General features: G+C 51.2%; 1 protein-coding gene across 1 annotated transcript in view; it reads left to right on the forward strand.

Annotated features, from left to right (window-relative positions):
• LOC144675864 (dynamin-binding protein-like) overlaps positions 1-16,597 on the forward strand; it is a gene marked incomplete at its 3' end in the record, with an annotated part of 30,668 nt that extends 14,071 nt beyond the window's left edge. Inside the window, exons 2-5 of the mRNA XM_078536423.1 lie at positions 5,827-5,977; positions 8,254-8,376; positions 14,958-15,614; positions 15,688-16,597. Coding sequence (XP_078392549.1) covers positions 5,833-5,977; positions 8,254-8,376; positions 14,958-15,614; positions 15,688-16,597 — 1,835 coding nt within the window. The remainder of the gene's footprint in view (positions 1-5,826; positions 5,978-8,253; positions 8,377-14,957; positions 15,615-15,687) is intronic.
• Positions 16,598-16,911: the final 314 nt, after the last annotated feature.

The following is a 16,911-nucleotide window of genomic DNA, read 5'->3' on the forward strand; positions in this document are numbered from 1 at the left end:
CATCGATCTCATTCCTCAAAACCTTCTCCACCCCTTTAATGGTTCCAGTGCAAACACTGACCACCCCCTTCCCTGCCCCAAAGTTCCCCACTCCAGGATTACAGTGACGGTAACATCGAGGATTAGACACAATTCCAGACGGATTATCTACCCAGCACTGGGCAGAAAATGATGCATTTTCCTCAGATCCTTCCCTGTCCCTCACACAGCAGGCATGTTTCTGGGGGAAGCACTGTTCACATGAGGTGTATCTCTGGATGTTATTCCCTACCCGGGGATGATTCTTGGCCTGAACATTCCTCACTTTAGGATCAGACCATGAATTCTGGAGCTTTACGCAGTCAGTGTGCAACTGCTTGGAGTGGAGCTCAACTGTTTCCATGGATTCGGTCGGGACAATGTTCCTCCTAACAACCCCCACCCGCCCTCCCTCTCCGCCTCCCTCACCCCCACCTCACCCACTCCCCTCCTCTCTCCGCCTCCCTCATCCCCCACCCCCCTCCCCTCGACCTCTCCTCCTCCCTCACCCCCTCACCCTCCCCCCTGACCGTCAGCCAATGAGGCGGGAATGGGCAACAACAACAACAAACTGGCAGCAGCCTCCCAGCTGAAGGTGACGATGGTGAGAATTCCCAAAGATAGAATCGAAGGCACCTCCTCACTTGCACCCACACTGCGCACAGTGTTGTGCTGACTGCTTATAACATCAATATGGTTTGAGTTATAAGCTCCAACTGAACAAACTCTCTTGTTGCTTAGCAACGAGAGGTGTTTAAAAAAAAACCTAAAAATTAGTTCAAGATTTCTGTGTCTCTACTCTCTCTGCCAGTTCTCTCTTTGTCCTCCTCTCTACGCTCTGTAGGAACTGCTGGTTGCTCAATCCCCATGGACAACAACTGCTAGTCCTGCCAGCGATGCTCACATCCCAAAAACAAATAAAACGAAGATTATTGCTCCTCAGAAGGTGATGGTGAGCTGCCTTCCTGAACCGCTGCAGTCCCTGTAGTGTAGGTACACCCTAGGGAGGGAGTTCCAGGATTTTGACCCAGCGACAGTGAAGGAACGGCAATATATTTCCAAGTCAGGATGGTGAGTGGCTTGGAGGGGAACTTACAATTGGTGGTGTTGCCATGTGTCTGCTGCCCTTGTCCTTCTTGATGGTAGAGGTCACGAGTTTGGAAGGAGCTGTCGAAGGAGCCTTGGTGAGTTTCTGCAGATAATCTTGTAGATGGTACACACTGCTGCTACTTGTGCGTTGGTGGTGGAGAGAGTGAATGTTTGTGGATGTGGTGCCAATCAAGCGGGGCTGCTTTGTCCTGGATGGTGTTGTGCTTCTTGAGTGTTGTTGGAGCTGCACACGTCCAGGCAAGTGGGGAGCATTCCATCACACTCCTGACTTGTGCCTTGTAGATGGAGGACAGGCTTTGCAGAGTCAGGAGGAGAGTTACTCACTGTAGAATTGCCAGCTTCTGATTTGCTCCTGTAGACACAGTATTTATATGGCTGGCCCAGCTCAGTTTCTAGTCAGTGATAACCCCCCAGAGTGTTGATAGGGGGTGATTCAGTGATGGTAATGCCATTGAGTGTCAAGGGGAGATGATTGGATTCTCTCTCCTTGGAGATGGTCATTGCCTGGCACTTGCGCGGTATGAATGTTACACTTCTCAGCCAAGCCTGAACAGGTGACCAAAAGCTTGGTCAAAGCAGTTGGTTTTAAGGAGTCTTAAAAGAGGAGAGCGTGGCAGAGAAATTTGAGAGGGAATCCCAGAGCTTAGGGCCCAAATGCTAAAGGCTTAGCTGCCATTGGTGGTGCAATTAAAATTGAGGATGTGCACGAGGCCAGAATTCGAGCAGTCCAGAGACCTCCCAGGATTGTACAGCTGGAGGCAGTTACAGAGATAGGGAAATGAAGGGATTTGTAAATAGGTTAACACCAGAATGGTGGTCGTTTCACCCCAGCCCAAGGATGAGTGAGGCGAGCAGTCATGACTCCAAAAGCTGCTCGCTTCAGGTAAGCTAACCCCAAACGGTGCAGAAATTAAACAAGGTCTCTCTCTCTGGTGGACATTTAGAAAGAAAGCATATGGAGTGCTTTCCTTTATTGGACGAGGCATTGAACATAAAAGCAGGGATGTAATGCTGGAACTGTATAAAACGCTGGTTAGGTCACAGCTGGAATTTTGTGTACAGTTCTGGGCACCACATTACAGGAAGGACATAATTGCTCTGGAGAGAGTGCAGAGGAGATTTACAAGAATGTTGCCAGGGCTGGAAAATTGCAACTATGAGGAAAGATCGGATAGGCTGGGGTTGTATTCCTTCGGTCACCCCTCAGCCTCCTCTGTCCTAATTGAGGTGTACAAAATGATGAGGGGCCTCGGTAGTGTAGACAGGAAAGACCTGTTTCCCCTAGCTGAGGGGTCAATTACCAGGGGGCATAGATTTAAGGTGATTGGTAGAAGGATTAGAGGGGACATGAGGAAAAACTTTTTCAGCCAGAGGCTGGTGGGTGTCTGGAATTCACTGCCTGAAGTGGTGGTTGAGGCTGAAATGCTCAACTCATTTAAAAGGTACCTGGATCTGCTGAAGGTACCTGAAGTGCTGTAACCTGAAAGGCTAAGGACCAGGTGCTTTAAAGTGGGATTAAAAAAATCAGTGGCTAGTTTCTTTTTTTACTCTTTTTATGACCGGTGCAGACATGATGGGCTATGGTTCTATTCACGACCTTCGCAAGCCAAACAGTGAGGACACAGACCCTTGCATTCACAATGCAAAAGGCCTGTTTTATAATCAGCTCAGTCAGTGGGCGATGCAGTGACTGAACTAGGCTGTTCTGAGATCAGTTGGTGACACAGAATAAAAAGGTTCCTCTATTAATGAGGGAGCTATTAACTGTGTTATATAGAAAGTGTTAACAGTGAGGGGTGTGGGGTATATCGGTGCGTTACAGTGAGGGGGCTGGGGTATATCGGTGCGTTACAGTGAGGGGGCTGGGGTATATCGGTGCGTCACAGTGAGGGGGCTGGGGTATATCGGTGCATCACAGTGAGGGGGCTGGGGTATATCGGTGCGTCACAGTGAGGGGGCTGGGGTATATCGGTGCGTCACAGTGAGGGGGCTGGGGTGTATCGGTGCGTCACAGTGAGGGGGCTGGGGTATATCGGTGCGTTACAGTGAGGGGGCTGGGGTATATCGGTGCGTTACAGTGAGGGGGCTGGGGTATATCGGTGCGTCACAGTGAGGGGGCTGGGGTATATCGGTGCGTTACAGTGAGGGGGCTGGGGTATATCGGTACGTTACAGTGAGGGGGCTGGGGTATATCGGTGCGTCACAGTGAGGGGGCTGGGGTATATCGGTGCGTCACAGTGAGGGGGCTGGGGTATATCGGTGCGTCACAGTGAGGGGGCTGGGGTATATCGGTGCGTTACAGTGAGGGGGCTGGGGTATATCGGTGCGTTACAGTGAGGGGGCTGGGGTATATCGGTGCGTCACAGTGAGGGGGCTGGGGTATATCGGTGCGTCACAGTGAGGGGGCTGGGGTATATCGGTGCGTTACAGTGAGAGGGGTGAGTTGAATGTCCTGTCATTGTAATCCACTGAGTGCCAGCAGAGGAGGAAACATGAAATATTGGGAGTGAGGCTTGAATTGCAATGTGAAGAGAATGGGTTACAGGCAGGAGTGCAGACAGTCTCTCAACTTGCTGCTTCAGCTGGTTACTTGTTCTGTTCTCTGTTGACGAGAAAGACACAGAAGGCAGCTCACTTTCCTGCTCAGGGTCTTGTCTTGTTTTGAACATGTCAACTGGACCACAGAATGCAGAGGCCCTGAATCTCACTGAGCAAGCTGCACTTGCCGGAGTGCATGTGTCTGTCTGTGAGCAAGCTCGCTCGAGTCTGAGCACACCTGTGCCCTAGTGTACGTGTCTGTATGTGCATCTGTACACCCATCACCCTTGTGACCGCTGACCTGCACTGGCTTCCAGTTTAAGCAACATCCAGAATTTAAAATTCTCAACCTTGTTTTCTCTGCCTTCCCCTCCCTATCTCTATAACCTACTCCAGCATGACAGTCCTCTGATATCCGGCCTCTTGCACATCCCCCATTTTCAATCGCTCCACTATTGGCAGCCGGGCCTTCAGCTGCCTGGGCCTTGAGCTCCTAAACCTTGGTTGCGGGGGGGTAGGGCATCAAAGTGTGGGCTCACCCAGTTCTCACCTGATGGGCACGGGTGACCATCTGCTGCTTGTATGGCTGAGATGGAATCGGCTGAGCATCAGCATGTGGTTACAATGACCAGCACTGCCCCATGTTCCGTCTTTGGAATGTGTGGGGCTATCTGAGGTGAGTTAGAGGCAAGAGGTGGAGACAGACTGGGAAGGGAGGGGGAGACGGACAAACTGGGGGGGGTGGGAGAAGGGAGAACCAGTTGTGGAGCCGGATCGTAATGGGTTAAATATAAAACTATCGATCAAGACAGAAGGTTCTTCCTTCTTGAAGCTGTTGCCAGTGCTCCTCCCAACACACAAACACACCAATTCCCAATGGAAACAGTGCATCCTCTCGCTGACCAGCATTGTTCTGTTTGTCTGCTCAGTGACCACCCCCCCCCGCCTCCCAAACAACAGAGGCAGGAAACTAGGCCCAGTTTCGAATGCATCTGCAAAGTTGGGTGTTCCCATCCCAGGGACCGTGTGGTGTCATAGCAGCTGGGATGAAGCCATGGCCTGAGATTTAATTCCCAGCACAGGGAAACGCTGCCAAATACTGTCCTATCCCTCCATACCACCCTACCCCACCTCCGCCTCGCACGGAAAACACTAATAAATACTGGGAAACCCCCCCCCCACACCCCCCCCCCCCCCCACCCCCACACCCCACCCCAACACCAGCAACAGGTAAACTGCCAAATACTGACCCCCTACACTGGGAAATGCTGCCAAATACTGGCCCTGCTCCAGCCAACACAGCCAAATACTGTCCCTACACTAGGAAACGCTGCCAAACAGCCCCCGCCCACCCCCACCATCCCCCACCACTGGACCAGCCAACACTGTCACATACTGTTCCCTGCAGCAGGCAACACTGCAAAATGCTTCTCTCCCACACCGGGAAACACTGCCAAATATTCACCCCACATGCCAGCCAACACTGCCAAATACTTTCCCCCTTCTCCCACACAAATGCTGCCAAATATTGTTCCCTGCACTAGGAAACTCTGCCAATTGCTGCCTCCCCTCTGCATCGGGGAACACTGCCAAATACTGTTCCCCTCCTTCCACACCAGAGGCATTGCCAAATACTGTCTCCCTCCTTCCACACCGGAGGCATTGCCAAATACTGTCTCCCTCCTTCCACACCGGAAGCATTGCCAAATACTGTCTCCCTCCTTCCACACCGGAAGCATTGCCAAATACCTCTCTTCAGATCCAAAGAAAATTTGTATTCGACATTAACTCTGTTTCTCTCTCCACAGATGCGACTAGATTGGCTGAGTATTTCCAACACTTTCTGTTTTTATATCACAAAAACATATGTGCTCATTATCACATTGCTGTTTGTGGGAGCTTGCTGTGCACAAGTTGGCTGCTGAGATTCTAGATGACAACAGTGACTACACTTCAAAGTAAAGCACTTTGGGATGTGTTAACAGGAATGAATACAAAGTTTATTAGAGAAAATAATTTCTCTTTACCCCATCAGATCCTGTAACCTCCATTAAATTAGACCCTAATCCTAAAAACCTGAGGAAATACAACATGCACGTTGTCTTGCTTTGACTTGTTGACATTTTAACGATGTGTGATCTCGGTCTTACTGTGTTACAGTGCGGGATGGAGGCGGGGTCCTTGGTTCGAGCAGTCTTCGACTTTCGGCCCAGTGTGTCCGAGGAGTTGCCCATATTCGGGGGTGATGTCATCGAGGTTGTGAGCGTGCTGGACGAGTTCTGGTTGCTGGGGAGGAAAGATGGAGTGACAGGTAAGAGTGTTGTCAAACTAGGGGACCAGGCCTCCCTCCCTCCCTTCTCAGCCCGACCCACCCTCAACCTCTCACCTTCTCTGCTGTTTTCTTCCCTTATTTGAGATGGGAGCAGGAGGAGGCCATTCGGCCCCTCGTGCTCGCTCCACCATTCAATCAGATCACAAACAAACTTCATCTCAACATTTACTGCATACCCGTGGATGCCCTTAACAGCCAGGCAGTGACCATCTCCAACAAGAAAGAATTGAACCATCACCTCTTGACGTTCAATGGCATTACCATCCCTGAATCCCCCACTATCAATAATCTGGAAGTTACCATTGACCAGAAATTGAACTGAACCAGCCATATAAATACTGTGGCTACAAGAGCAGATCAAAGGCTGGGAATTCTGCAGAGAGTAACTCACTTCCTGACTGCCCAAAACCTGTCCACCATCTACAAGGCACAAGTCAGGAGTGTGATGGAATACTCTCCACTTGCCTGGATGAGTGAAGTTCCAACAAGAAGCTTGACACCATCCAGGACAAAGCAGCCCGCTTGATCAACACCCCAAGACCACCTTAAACATTCACTCCCTCCACCACTAACGCACAGTAGCAGCAGTGTGTACCACCTACAAGATGCACTGCAGGAACTCATCAAGGCTCCTTCGACAGCACCTTCCAAATCTGCGACCTCTACCACCTAGAAGGACAAGGGCAGCAAATGCATGGGAACATCACCACCTGCAAGTTCCCCTCCAAGCCATGCACCATCCTGACTTGGAAATATGTCGCTGTTCCTTCACTGTCGCTGAGTCAAAATCCTGGAACCACTTCCTAACAGCACTGTGGGTATACCTACACCACATGGACTGCAGCGGTTCAAGAAGGCAACTCACCTCCACCTTCTCGAGCAATTAGGGATGGGCAATAAATACTGGCCTTGCCAGCAATGTCCATATCCCAGAACCAAAAAAAAAAATTAAGTGATGCTATCACTTTCTTTCTCCCTGCCCCAACAGGTCAAGACCCACGCCCCAACAGGTCAAGACCCACGCCCCAACAGGTCAAGACCCACGCCCCAACAGGTCAAGACCCACGCCCCAACAGGTCAAGACCCACGCCCCAACAGGTCATGATCCACGCCCCAACGCAAATGTCATAAAATGAAAGGAACACAGTTGCCCACTCATGCAGATGTTGACCATTTGATCCATTAAGCCAATGCCAAATGCCAGTCGCAGGAGATTCAGGCCCAGAAGCACCCCTGGTGACACAGCTTTGGATTGATAGAGACAGAGGCCGGAGACTGGGGTAACCGGGAGGTTTGCTGGTGTGTATCATATGAGGGTTTAATCAGACCATTTTCTTGCAGCTCAGTGACCACGTGTTTTCTCCTTCTTTGCCCAGTGACTTGCTGGGGGAGAAATCTACACCGTGGAGGTGATCCCCAACACCATTGGAACATCAGTGACCAATATGCCCCTGCACCCCTTAAAACCAGTTGGCCAGCTGGGAAGCACAGAATGAGATCAATCCTATCTTGTCCCAGACTTGTATCTTCCGGCAGGAATTGCTGCTTTCTGCTCGAGAATCTGAGCACCAGCCCCTCATTGGTTGAGGGAGAACCAAGACCAGGAATTAATACTGGGAACCTGCGGCTTGGTGTGGTACAGTTATCATTGCTGACAGTTTAAATGAACACTCCTAGGGCAGGTACAGCACAGGGTTAGATACAGAGTAAAGCTCCCTCTACACCGTCCCCATCAAACACTCCCAGGACAGGTACAGCACGGGGTTAGATACAGAGTAAAGCTCCCACTACACTGTCCCCATCAAACACTCCCAGGACAGATACAGCACGGTGTTAGATACAGAGTAATGAGCTGAGCCAGTGGGGTCATCAGCTCCCAGTTATTGAGGTGGATGAAAAAGACTTCGGGGGACTACCTCTGTGTTACATGTACCAGGGTTATTTAGTTTGGGGCAATGATTCTGTGCCGTTCAGGGCTTGATCCTCGGACTGAGTCAGTCAGTGTTACCCAGTTTCCACCTTGGTTTCCTTTCTGCCAGCCCTCAGTTTGGGACTTAACCCTTTCTGCCCTGGATCCAGACTGAGGATTTCTAGGTCGCAGTGACTCCTTAACCTTTGACCTTATGTGCTGATGACCCCGGTAGATGCTGCCCTCCTGCTCGCCCTTGACGTGTCTGTGGGGGCAAGTTGGGGTTTCGGTCTGACGGACGTGTCTCTCTCACTCTGACTCCACCTCTCTCTCTCTCTCCCTCCAGGACAGTTCCCCAGCAGTTTTGTGGAAGCTGTGTGCATCCCTAACACCAAACTGGGGGAGAAGTTGTGTGTTTGCACCAACGATTTTAAAGCTGCAACCAGCAGTGACCTATCTCTCAAACGCGGTAAGTGTGGAAACATTTCCTGTAAACGTGCGGAACATCTGCCCTAACGCCTATGGTGACTAACAGCTGTAATAATTATTATGTGGCTGAATATGGCAACAACAGCTTACATTTATATAGTGCCCTTAATCTAGTAAAACATCCCAAGGCATTTTACAGGGACATGATCAGACAGAAATTTGATACCAAGCCACATGACATACAGTATCCTGGGCTTTATTAATAGAGGCCTAGAATACAAGAGAAAGGAGGCTATGTTGAACTTGTATAAGGCACTAGTTCGGCCTCAGCTGGAGTATTGCATTCACACTTTAGCAAGGATGTGAAGGCATGGGAGAGAGTGCAGAAAAGATTCAGGAGAATGGTTCCAGGGATAAGGAATGTCAGTTAATACAGACAGATTGGAAAAGCTGGGACTGTTTTCCATGGAGAGGAGAAGCCTGAGAGGAGATTTGATAGAGGTATTCGATATCACGAGGGGTCTGGACAGAGTAGACAGAGAGAAACTGTTCCCAATCGTGAAAGGATCAAGAACGAGAGCCACAGATTTAAGGTAACTGGCGAAAGAAGCAAAAGCAACATGAGCAATATAAGGGAAAATCTTACTCTCAGAGAATGGTTAGGGTCTGGAATGCGCTGCCTGAGAGTCTGGTGGAGGCAGATTTAATCAAGGCATTCAAAAGAGAATTCGATACTTACCTGAAAAGGAAGAATGTGCAGGGTTACGAGCAGAAGATGGGAGAGTGGAACTAAGTGAATCACTCATTCGGAGAGCCGGTACAGACACAATGGGCCGAATGGCCTCCTTCTGACCTGTAACAATTCTGTGATTCTGTTAGGACAGGTGACCAAAAGTTTGGTCAATGAGGAAGTAGGAGAGAGAGAGATAGAGAGGTTTAGGGAGGGAACTTCAGGGCTTAGGGCCCAGGAAGCTGAAGGCACGGTTGTCAATGGTAAAGTGATTAAAATCGGGATGCTGAGGGATAAATATTTGTCCGGATGCTGAGGAGAACTCCCACTCTTCTTCTTTGAAATAGTGGCCATGGGATCTTTTACATCCACCTGAGAGAGCAGACGGGACCTCAGTTTAATGTCTCAGCTGACAGACACAGCCCTGACAGGGCAGCACTCCCTCAGTGCTGCACCTGGAATGTCAGCCTGGATTTTTTGTGCTCATGCCTGTGAAGCGGGGCTGGAACCCATGATCTTCTGACTCACTCAGAGGTGAGAGTGCTACCCACTGAGCGTGAAGAATGAAGCGTTAGTGGACCTCCTGGATCCTTCCTTTTCAGAAACTGGGGGCAGACAGAGAGAGAACATCGTCACGCTGTCCCGTGCTGTGACGCGTGTCGGCCTGATTCACAGTTGCGTGTTCCACGAAACAGCGTCAGAAGGCTTTTGAATCTCTGTGTGAGGGAGGTGCCCTTTCATTGCGCTCTCATTGTGTTTGCTTTATTCTGAATTGTGTAACTGAGGTCCCATTCCACACAGTTTTGTGTGTGAAAGGACTTGCTGTTCTTTTGAATGCTGCCAGGCACACAGACCCCATTGTGGCCCTACACCGCCACCTTCTCCCCCGGCCGCCCCCAACCTCTGACCATAGCAATCACATGGACGCTCTCAAAAGGCCAACTTACTCAACTCCCGCATGATGCGGTGCCTTAACGTGGACACAGAGCTGAGGTTAGAAACCATTTATACTGCCCCATTCTTCCTCCTAGTTAGCTATTTTTTAGTCACGAGGGATCAGTGCCAAATGTAATTCAGGGGTCAAAGGGTGAATGGACCAGGGTGTGGCCATATTACTCAGCCATCATTTTAAAGCCATAGCTCCTAGGAACAGGAGGAGGCCAATTCAGCCCCTTGAACCCTGTTCTGTCGCTCAACCAGATCTGAACTCTCCATTTACTCCCCTTTTCCCCAACAAAAATCTATGGAGCTCCGTCTTGAAAGCTCCAGTTGACCCCTGGAATCCACAGCCTCCTTGTGGGAGAGTTCCAGATTTCAGCTATCCTCTGTTTGCAGAAATATTTCCTGATTTCACTCCTGAGCAGCCTGCCTCTAATTTTAAGATTGCTCCACCTTGCTGTGGACTCCCCTAATATCTGCTCGTGTACACATGCTTGCACACGTGATCATATACATATTACATGGGGAGATGGTGGCGTCGTGGACGAGTAATCCAGAGGCCCAGACTCATGCTCTGAGGGCACGGGTTCAAATCCCACCACGGCAACTGGTGGAATTTAAATTCAGTTAATAAAATCTGGAATATAAAACCAGTCTCAGTAATGGTGACCATGTCAACTATTGATCGTCATTAAAAACCCATCTGGGTTCACTGATGGCCTTGTAGGGAAGGAAATCTGCCGTCCTTACCTGGTCTGGACTTCACGTGACTCCAGACCCACAGCAACGTGGTTGACTCTTAACTGGACAATTAGGAATGGGCAACAAATGCTGGCTTTGCTAGTGACGCTCGCATCCCGTGACAGAATAAAGGAGAGAGGGACGCGAAAACGAAATGCTGGAAATACTCAGCAGGCCTGGCAGCATCTGTGGGGAGAGAAACGGAGTTAACTTCTCAGGTCGAGGACATGTTGTCAAAAGCAGAAGAATTTAAGAGATGTGACGGGTTTAAAAACAAGTACACTACAAATTGTAGTTCCCCAGTTATAGTTTGGTAATTTCTTGCAAGCTGTCCTGATGACTCCAAGATGAAAAGTTTAGTTAACATGTCTCTCTTGTCGGTAATGATCGGACCAGCCAAGATCGTATTGAATGGTGGGGCAGGCTGGAGGGACCGAATGGCCCACTCCTGCCCCCAATTCCCATGCTCGTTTGGGAACTGGCTATGGGTCAGTTAGAACATTCAACACTAGAGGGCGGCCTTGTCCCTGGGGAAAGGCCCGAGCTTCACTTTATGAAGCATTTTGTCAAATCTCTCTGAAACCTCCCAAATTCCTCTGTTAGAGAGAGTGCGCAAGCGCACATGTGAGTGTGGATACCAGCCTGGCTCCTGATCACTTTCTTTGGACTCCTACAGAATAAGGTTTGGGGGGGGTGGGGAGTGCAAAGAGTTGGGGGGGTGGAAATGGGTGAGTGGTGAATGATTGGACTTGGCTGTGATGGTTTCCACAGTCAAATAGCCCAGCCACACTCCATTCCCTGCCTCATACATGGGCAGTGGCCGGTTGGATGAGCTAGTGGAGGGTTGCCTTTTCTTTGCCCTCATTTATTTCTTGGAGTTGTTGTTCATGCCAGGTTTCACTGCCCGTCACTGGTCAACCTGAGAAACGGGTAGTGGAATGACAATAGACTTTGCTGCTCCTGACAGCATTGACAGTCAGCTATGCTGCACGTGACAGGTTTCTTTCCCTGGAAGATATTTGTGAGCCAGTTGGTTACAGGAACTGCAGAGAAAGAGCTCGCAATTATACAGCACCTTTATAAAAGCAAAAAACTGCCGATGCTGGAAATCCAAAACAAAAACAAAAATACCTGGAAAAACTCAGCAGGTCTGGCAGCATCTGCGGAGAGGAACACAGTTAACGTTTCAAGGCCGTATGACTCTTCAACAGAACTAAGGAAAAATAGAAAAGGGGTGAAATATAAGCTGGTTTAAGGAGGGGGGTGGGATAAGAAGAGCTGGATAGAGGGCCAGTGTCACAGATAAAAGGACAAAGAGGTGTTGAGGGTGGTGATATTATTTAAAGGAATGTGCTAATTAAGGGTAGAAAGCAGGACAAGCAAGGTACAGATAGCCCTAGTTGGGGTGGGGTGGGGTGAAGGAATCGAAATAGACTAAAAGGTAGGGATAAAACAATGGATGGAAATACCTTTAAAAATAATGAAAATAGGTGGGAAAAGAAAAATCTATATAAATTATTGGAAAAAAATAAAAAGGAGGGGGAAAATCGGAAAGGGGGTGGGGATGGAGGAGAGAGTTCATGATCTAAAATTGTTGAACTCAACATTCAGTCCGGAAGGCTGTAAAGTGCCTAGTCGGAAGATGAGGTGCTGTTCCTCCAGTTTGCGTTGAGCTTCACTAGAACAATGCAGCTGGCCATGGACGGACATGTGGGCAAGAGAGCAGGGTGGAGTGTTGAAATGGCAAGCGACAGGGAGGTCTGGGTCATGCTTGCGGACAGACCGAAGGTGTTCTGCAAAGCGGTCACCCAGTCTGCGTTTGGTCTCTCCAATGTAGCGGAAACCGCATTGGGAGCAGCGAATGCAGGAGAATATGTTGAGGGAAGTGCAAGTGAAATGCTGCTTCACTTGAAAGGAGTGTTTGGGCCCTTGAACGGTGAGGAGAGGGGAAGTAAAGGGGCAGGTGTTGCATCTTCTGCGATTGCATGGGAAGGTGCCGAGGGAGAGGGTTGAGGTGTAGGGGGTGATGGAGGAGTGGACCAGGGTGTCCCGGAGGGAACAATCCCTACGGAATGCCGCCGGGGGGGTGAAGGGAAGATTACATCGGTTCCCATGTAACCGCAGAAGATGCAACACCTGCCCCTTTACTTCCCCTCTCCTCACCGTCCAAGGACCCAAACACTCATTTCAAGTGAAGCAGCATTTCACTTGCACTTCCCTCAACTTATTCTACTGCATTCGTTGCTCCCAATGCGGTTTCCTCTACGTTGGAGAGACCAAACGCAGACTGGGTGACCGCTTTGCAGAACACCTTCGGTCTGTCCGCAAGCATGACCCAGAACTCCCTGTCGCTTGCCATTTCAACACTCCACCCTGCTCTCATGCCCACATGTCCGTCCTTGGCCTGCTGCATTGTCCCAGTGAAGCTCAACGCAAACTGGAGGAACAGCACCTCATCTTCCGACTAGGCACTTTACAGCCTTCCAGACTGAATATTGAGTTCAACAACTTTAGATCTTAAACTCCCTCCTCCATCCCCACCCCCTTTCCGATTTTCCCCCTCCTTTTTGTTTTTTCCAATAATTTATATAGATTTTTCTTTTCCCACCTATTTCCATTATTTTTAAATGTATTTCCATCCATTGTTTTATCTCTACCTTTTAGCCTTTTTTGATCCCTTCACCCCACCCCCACTAGAGCTATCTGTACCTTGCTCGTCCTGCTTTCTACCCTTAATTAGCACATTCCTTTAGATAATATCACCACCTTCAACACCTCTTTGTCCCTTTTGTCTGTGACATCTTTTGGTTATCTCCACCTATCACTGGCCCTCTATCCAGCTCTTCTTGTCCCACCCCCCCTTAAACCAGCTTATATTTCACCTCTTTTCTATTTTTCCTTAGTTCTGATGAAGAGTCATGCGGACTCGAAACGTTAACTGTGTTCCTCTCCACAGATGCTGCCAGACCTGCTGAGTTTTTCCAGGTATTTTTGCTTTTATACAGCACCTTTCACCATTTCATACTCTCTTACAGCGCTTTACAACCAATTAAGTATTTCTTGAATAAAAACAGAAAATGCTGGAAAAACTCAGGTCTAGCAGCATCGTGGAGAGATAATAAACAGAGTTAGTGTCCCGAGTCCGTATGACTCTTCTTCAGAGCTTTCTTGAAGTCTAGTGAGTGTTGGAACTCTCAATCATCGCTCCCTTCACTCTACCATTGGCAGCCGTGCCTTTGCTGCCTAAGCATTTAGATCTGGAATTCCCTGCTTAAACCTCTCTGCCTCTCTCTCTCCTTCTTTAAATCACTCTCTTTAGAAGGTTACATTGATAGGGTGAGGTGAATCAAGATGGGAAGAGAGTTGTGTTGAGCATAAAAATACCAGTACAGACCTGTTGGGCTATTTCTGTGTTGTTAAATACTTTGCAATTTAAAATCTACCAAGCTTTTGGTCGTCTATCCTGATATCTCCTTGTGTGGCTCAGGGTCAAATTCTGACTGATTTCCACTTGTGAATCACTTTGGGATTTTTTTTTTAGCATTTAGAGCAAGTTGTTGTATTGTGGAATAAAAACAGCACCCAATTTGCGCGTAGCAAGCTCTCACAAGCAGCAATGTGCTAATGACCCAGATCATCTGCTTATTTTACTGATTTTGATTTGAGGGATAAATTTTGGCCTGGATGCCAGGGAGAACTCCCCTGCCCTTCTTTAAATAGTGGCCGTGGGATCTTTGACAGTCGCCTGGGAGGGCAGACAAGGCCTCGGTTTGAGGTCTCGTTTGAAAGACAGTACCTCTGACAGTGCAGCTCTCCCTCAGTACTGCACTGGGAGATAGAGGCAAAATACTGCGGATGCTGGAAATCTGAAACAAAGACAGAAAATGCTGGAAAAACTCAGCAGGTCTGACAGCATCTGTGGAGAGAGGGGAAAAAAACCAGCTAACGTTTCAAGTCCATATGATTCCTCTTCAGAGCCTTATGGGAGTGTCAGCCTGGATTTTGCGCTCCAGTCTCTGGAGTGGGACTTGAACCCAGAACCTTATGGTGCCGAGGTGAGAGTGCTACCCACTGTGCCACAGCTGCATGGGCCTCACACTGAGCTGGACGGGGAGGTGGGTGAGGGGAGATGAGGCTAAGGAGCAGAGGTTTAATATCAGATACTGTGTTCCATTTGCTCATTCCTGTCTCCCTCTATCTCTCCCTGACAGGTGACATTGTGGTTGTGGAAGATGCACCGGGTGGATACTGGCTCCGTGGACGGACAAACTGGGGATCGAGCGGCACCTTCCCGGCCTCCTGCGCGCGGGAGCTGCGCCTCTCTTACCGGGCCCGGGAGCTGTCCCGCAAGGCGGTGGACGAGCTGCCGGACTACGGCCTGGGCCGGGCTCTGGCCCTCATGAGCCTCTCGGCCCAGCTGCCGGAGGAGCTGGACTTCACCGAGGGCGACGTCATCACCATCGTGGGGCTGCCCGAGCCCGGCTGGTTCGAGGGCGAGCTGGAGGGCAGGCGGGGCATCTTCCCCGAGGGCTTCGTCGAGCTGCTGGGGCCCCTGCAGACCCCGGAGACGGGGCCCGGCCGCGGTGTGAGCAGCTGCGAGGAGGAGGAGGAGGGCGTCGAGGAGGAAGATGACGAGGAAGAATCGACAGCGCCGCGGATTTACGGAGTGGCCATGTACGACTTTCGGGCGCTGGAGCCGGAGGAGCTGGACTTTGTCAGGGGCGAGCGTATCAGGGTCACGGCCACTCTGGAGGATGGCTGGCTCCAAGGGTCAGTGGGCGGCCGGACTGGGATCTTCCCCATCCGCTTTGTGAAGCTGGAGGAGGAGGAGAGGGGAGGGGGAGGAGGAGGAGGGGGAGGGGGAGGAGGTTGGACAGGCTGAGTCCCCTGAGGAGCTGCCCACCGCCGAATCCAGTCGGACAGCCGGGACCCGGCCTCTAGACCCCTCCGGCCCGGCCTCGGCGCAGAGGGTGGGCCTCTTCACCGGGACGGTGCTGAACTCTGAGCGCCCGGGGACCCCCACCCACGCGGACGCGGCCTCGCCCCCCAGTCAAGAGTTGGGGGAGGCTCCCGGGCTCCCGGACGTGTTGGCTGCCCCCGATCCGGAGGACCTGCCGGAAGAGAGCGGGGAGGGGCGGGGCTCCGGAGGTCAGCGGAGGTCAGAGGGGAGGAAGCCGGACGGCGGCGTTTGGCCAGCGCCCAGGGCCGGCGGCAGCAGCAGGGAGCCAGTCGCCAGGGGCGAGCTGGACTTCAAGTGCTCCGAGCAGATCGAGGAGTTCAACCGCAGCCTGCCCGCCCCGAGGTCAGGGGTCAGCCCGGCGGTCCGGCGACACTTCTCAATCTCGGACTACAACACGGAGCAGGACGTGGCCAGAGGCTCCCCTCGGACCCCGGCCCGATCGGCCAGGCCCCCCCCTCCCCGCCCTCGGGCGTCTGCCCCCTCCCCCTCCTCCCCCTCCCCCGCCCGCTCCCTGCGCCCCTCCAGGCCGGCGCCCCTCCCCCCTCCGCACGCGGCCCTGCCCCGCAAGGGGGACGCCGGACCCCCCGGGTGGCCCCAGCCCAGGCTGAGCGGGCCGAACGCCCCTCAGGAAGGGGGCAGGGAATCGGAAGCCATGCCCCTCCCCCGGGGCCCCTCCCCCGGCCTCCTTGGCTCCAGGATCCAGGAGCTGGAGTGGGAACTGGACGTGCATTACCAGACCCGCGACTCCCTGAAGGTGATGTCGGAGACACCAATGGAGGGGAATCTCCAGGCTGAGGCGCTGGAAAACCTGGAATTTTGCTGCTACAACATCAAGACCCTGGAAAAGGAACTGCAGACTCTGAAAGGTAAGACCAGACTCACTCACATCCAGTGCGGGACCCCCCCCCAACCCACCACGCTGGCTCTTTTCAGAGCTGTCTGCCCCTCCCCACCCCCTGCTCTTTCCTCATGACCCTGAAAGAGATTTTCCTTTTCAAGGATTCATCCAATTCTCCTTGTGAATCAGCTCCCACCACCCGGTCAGGCAGTGCGTGCCCGATCATCATTACTCACTGTATTTTTCTTTTTTCCCTTACTCTCTCGCTAATCATCTTAAATGTGTGTGTCCCCTGGTTACTGAACCTTCTGCCAATGGGAACAGTTTCTCTTTACAGACACTGTCCCTGATTTTGAACAATCTGTTA

This window comes from Cetorhinus maximus, unplaced genomic scaffold (assembly GCF_964194155.1).
Source record: "Cetorhinus maximus unplaced genomic scaffold, sCetMax3.hap1.1 HAP1_SCAFFOLD_1205, whole genome shotgun sequence".
NCBI lineage: Eukaryota > Metazoa > Chordata > Chondrichthyes > Lamniformes > Cetorhinidae > Cetorhinus > Cetorhinus maximus.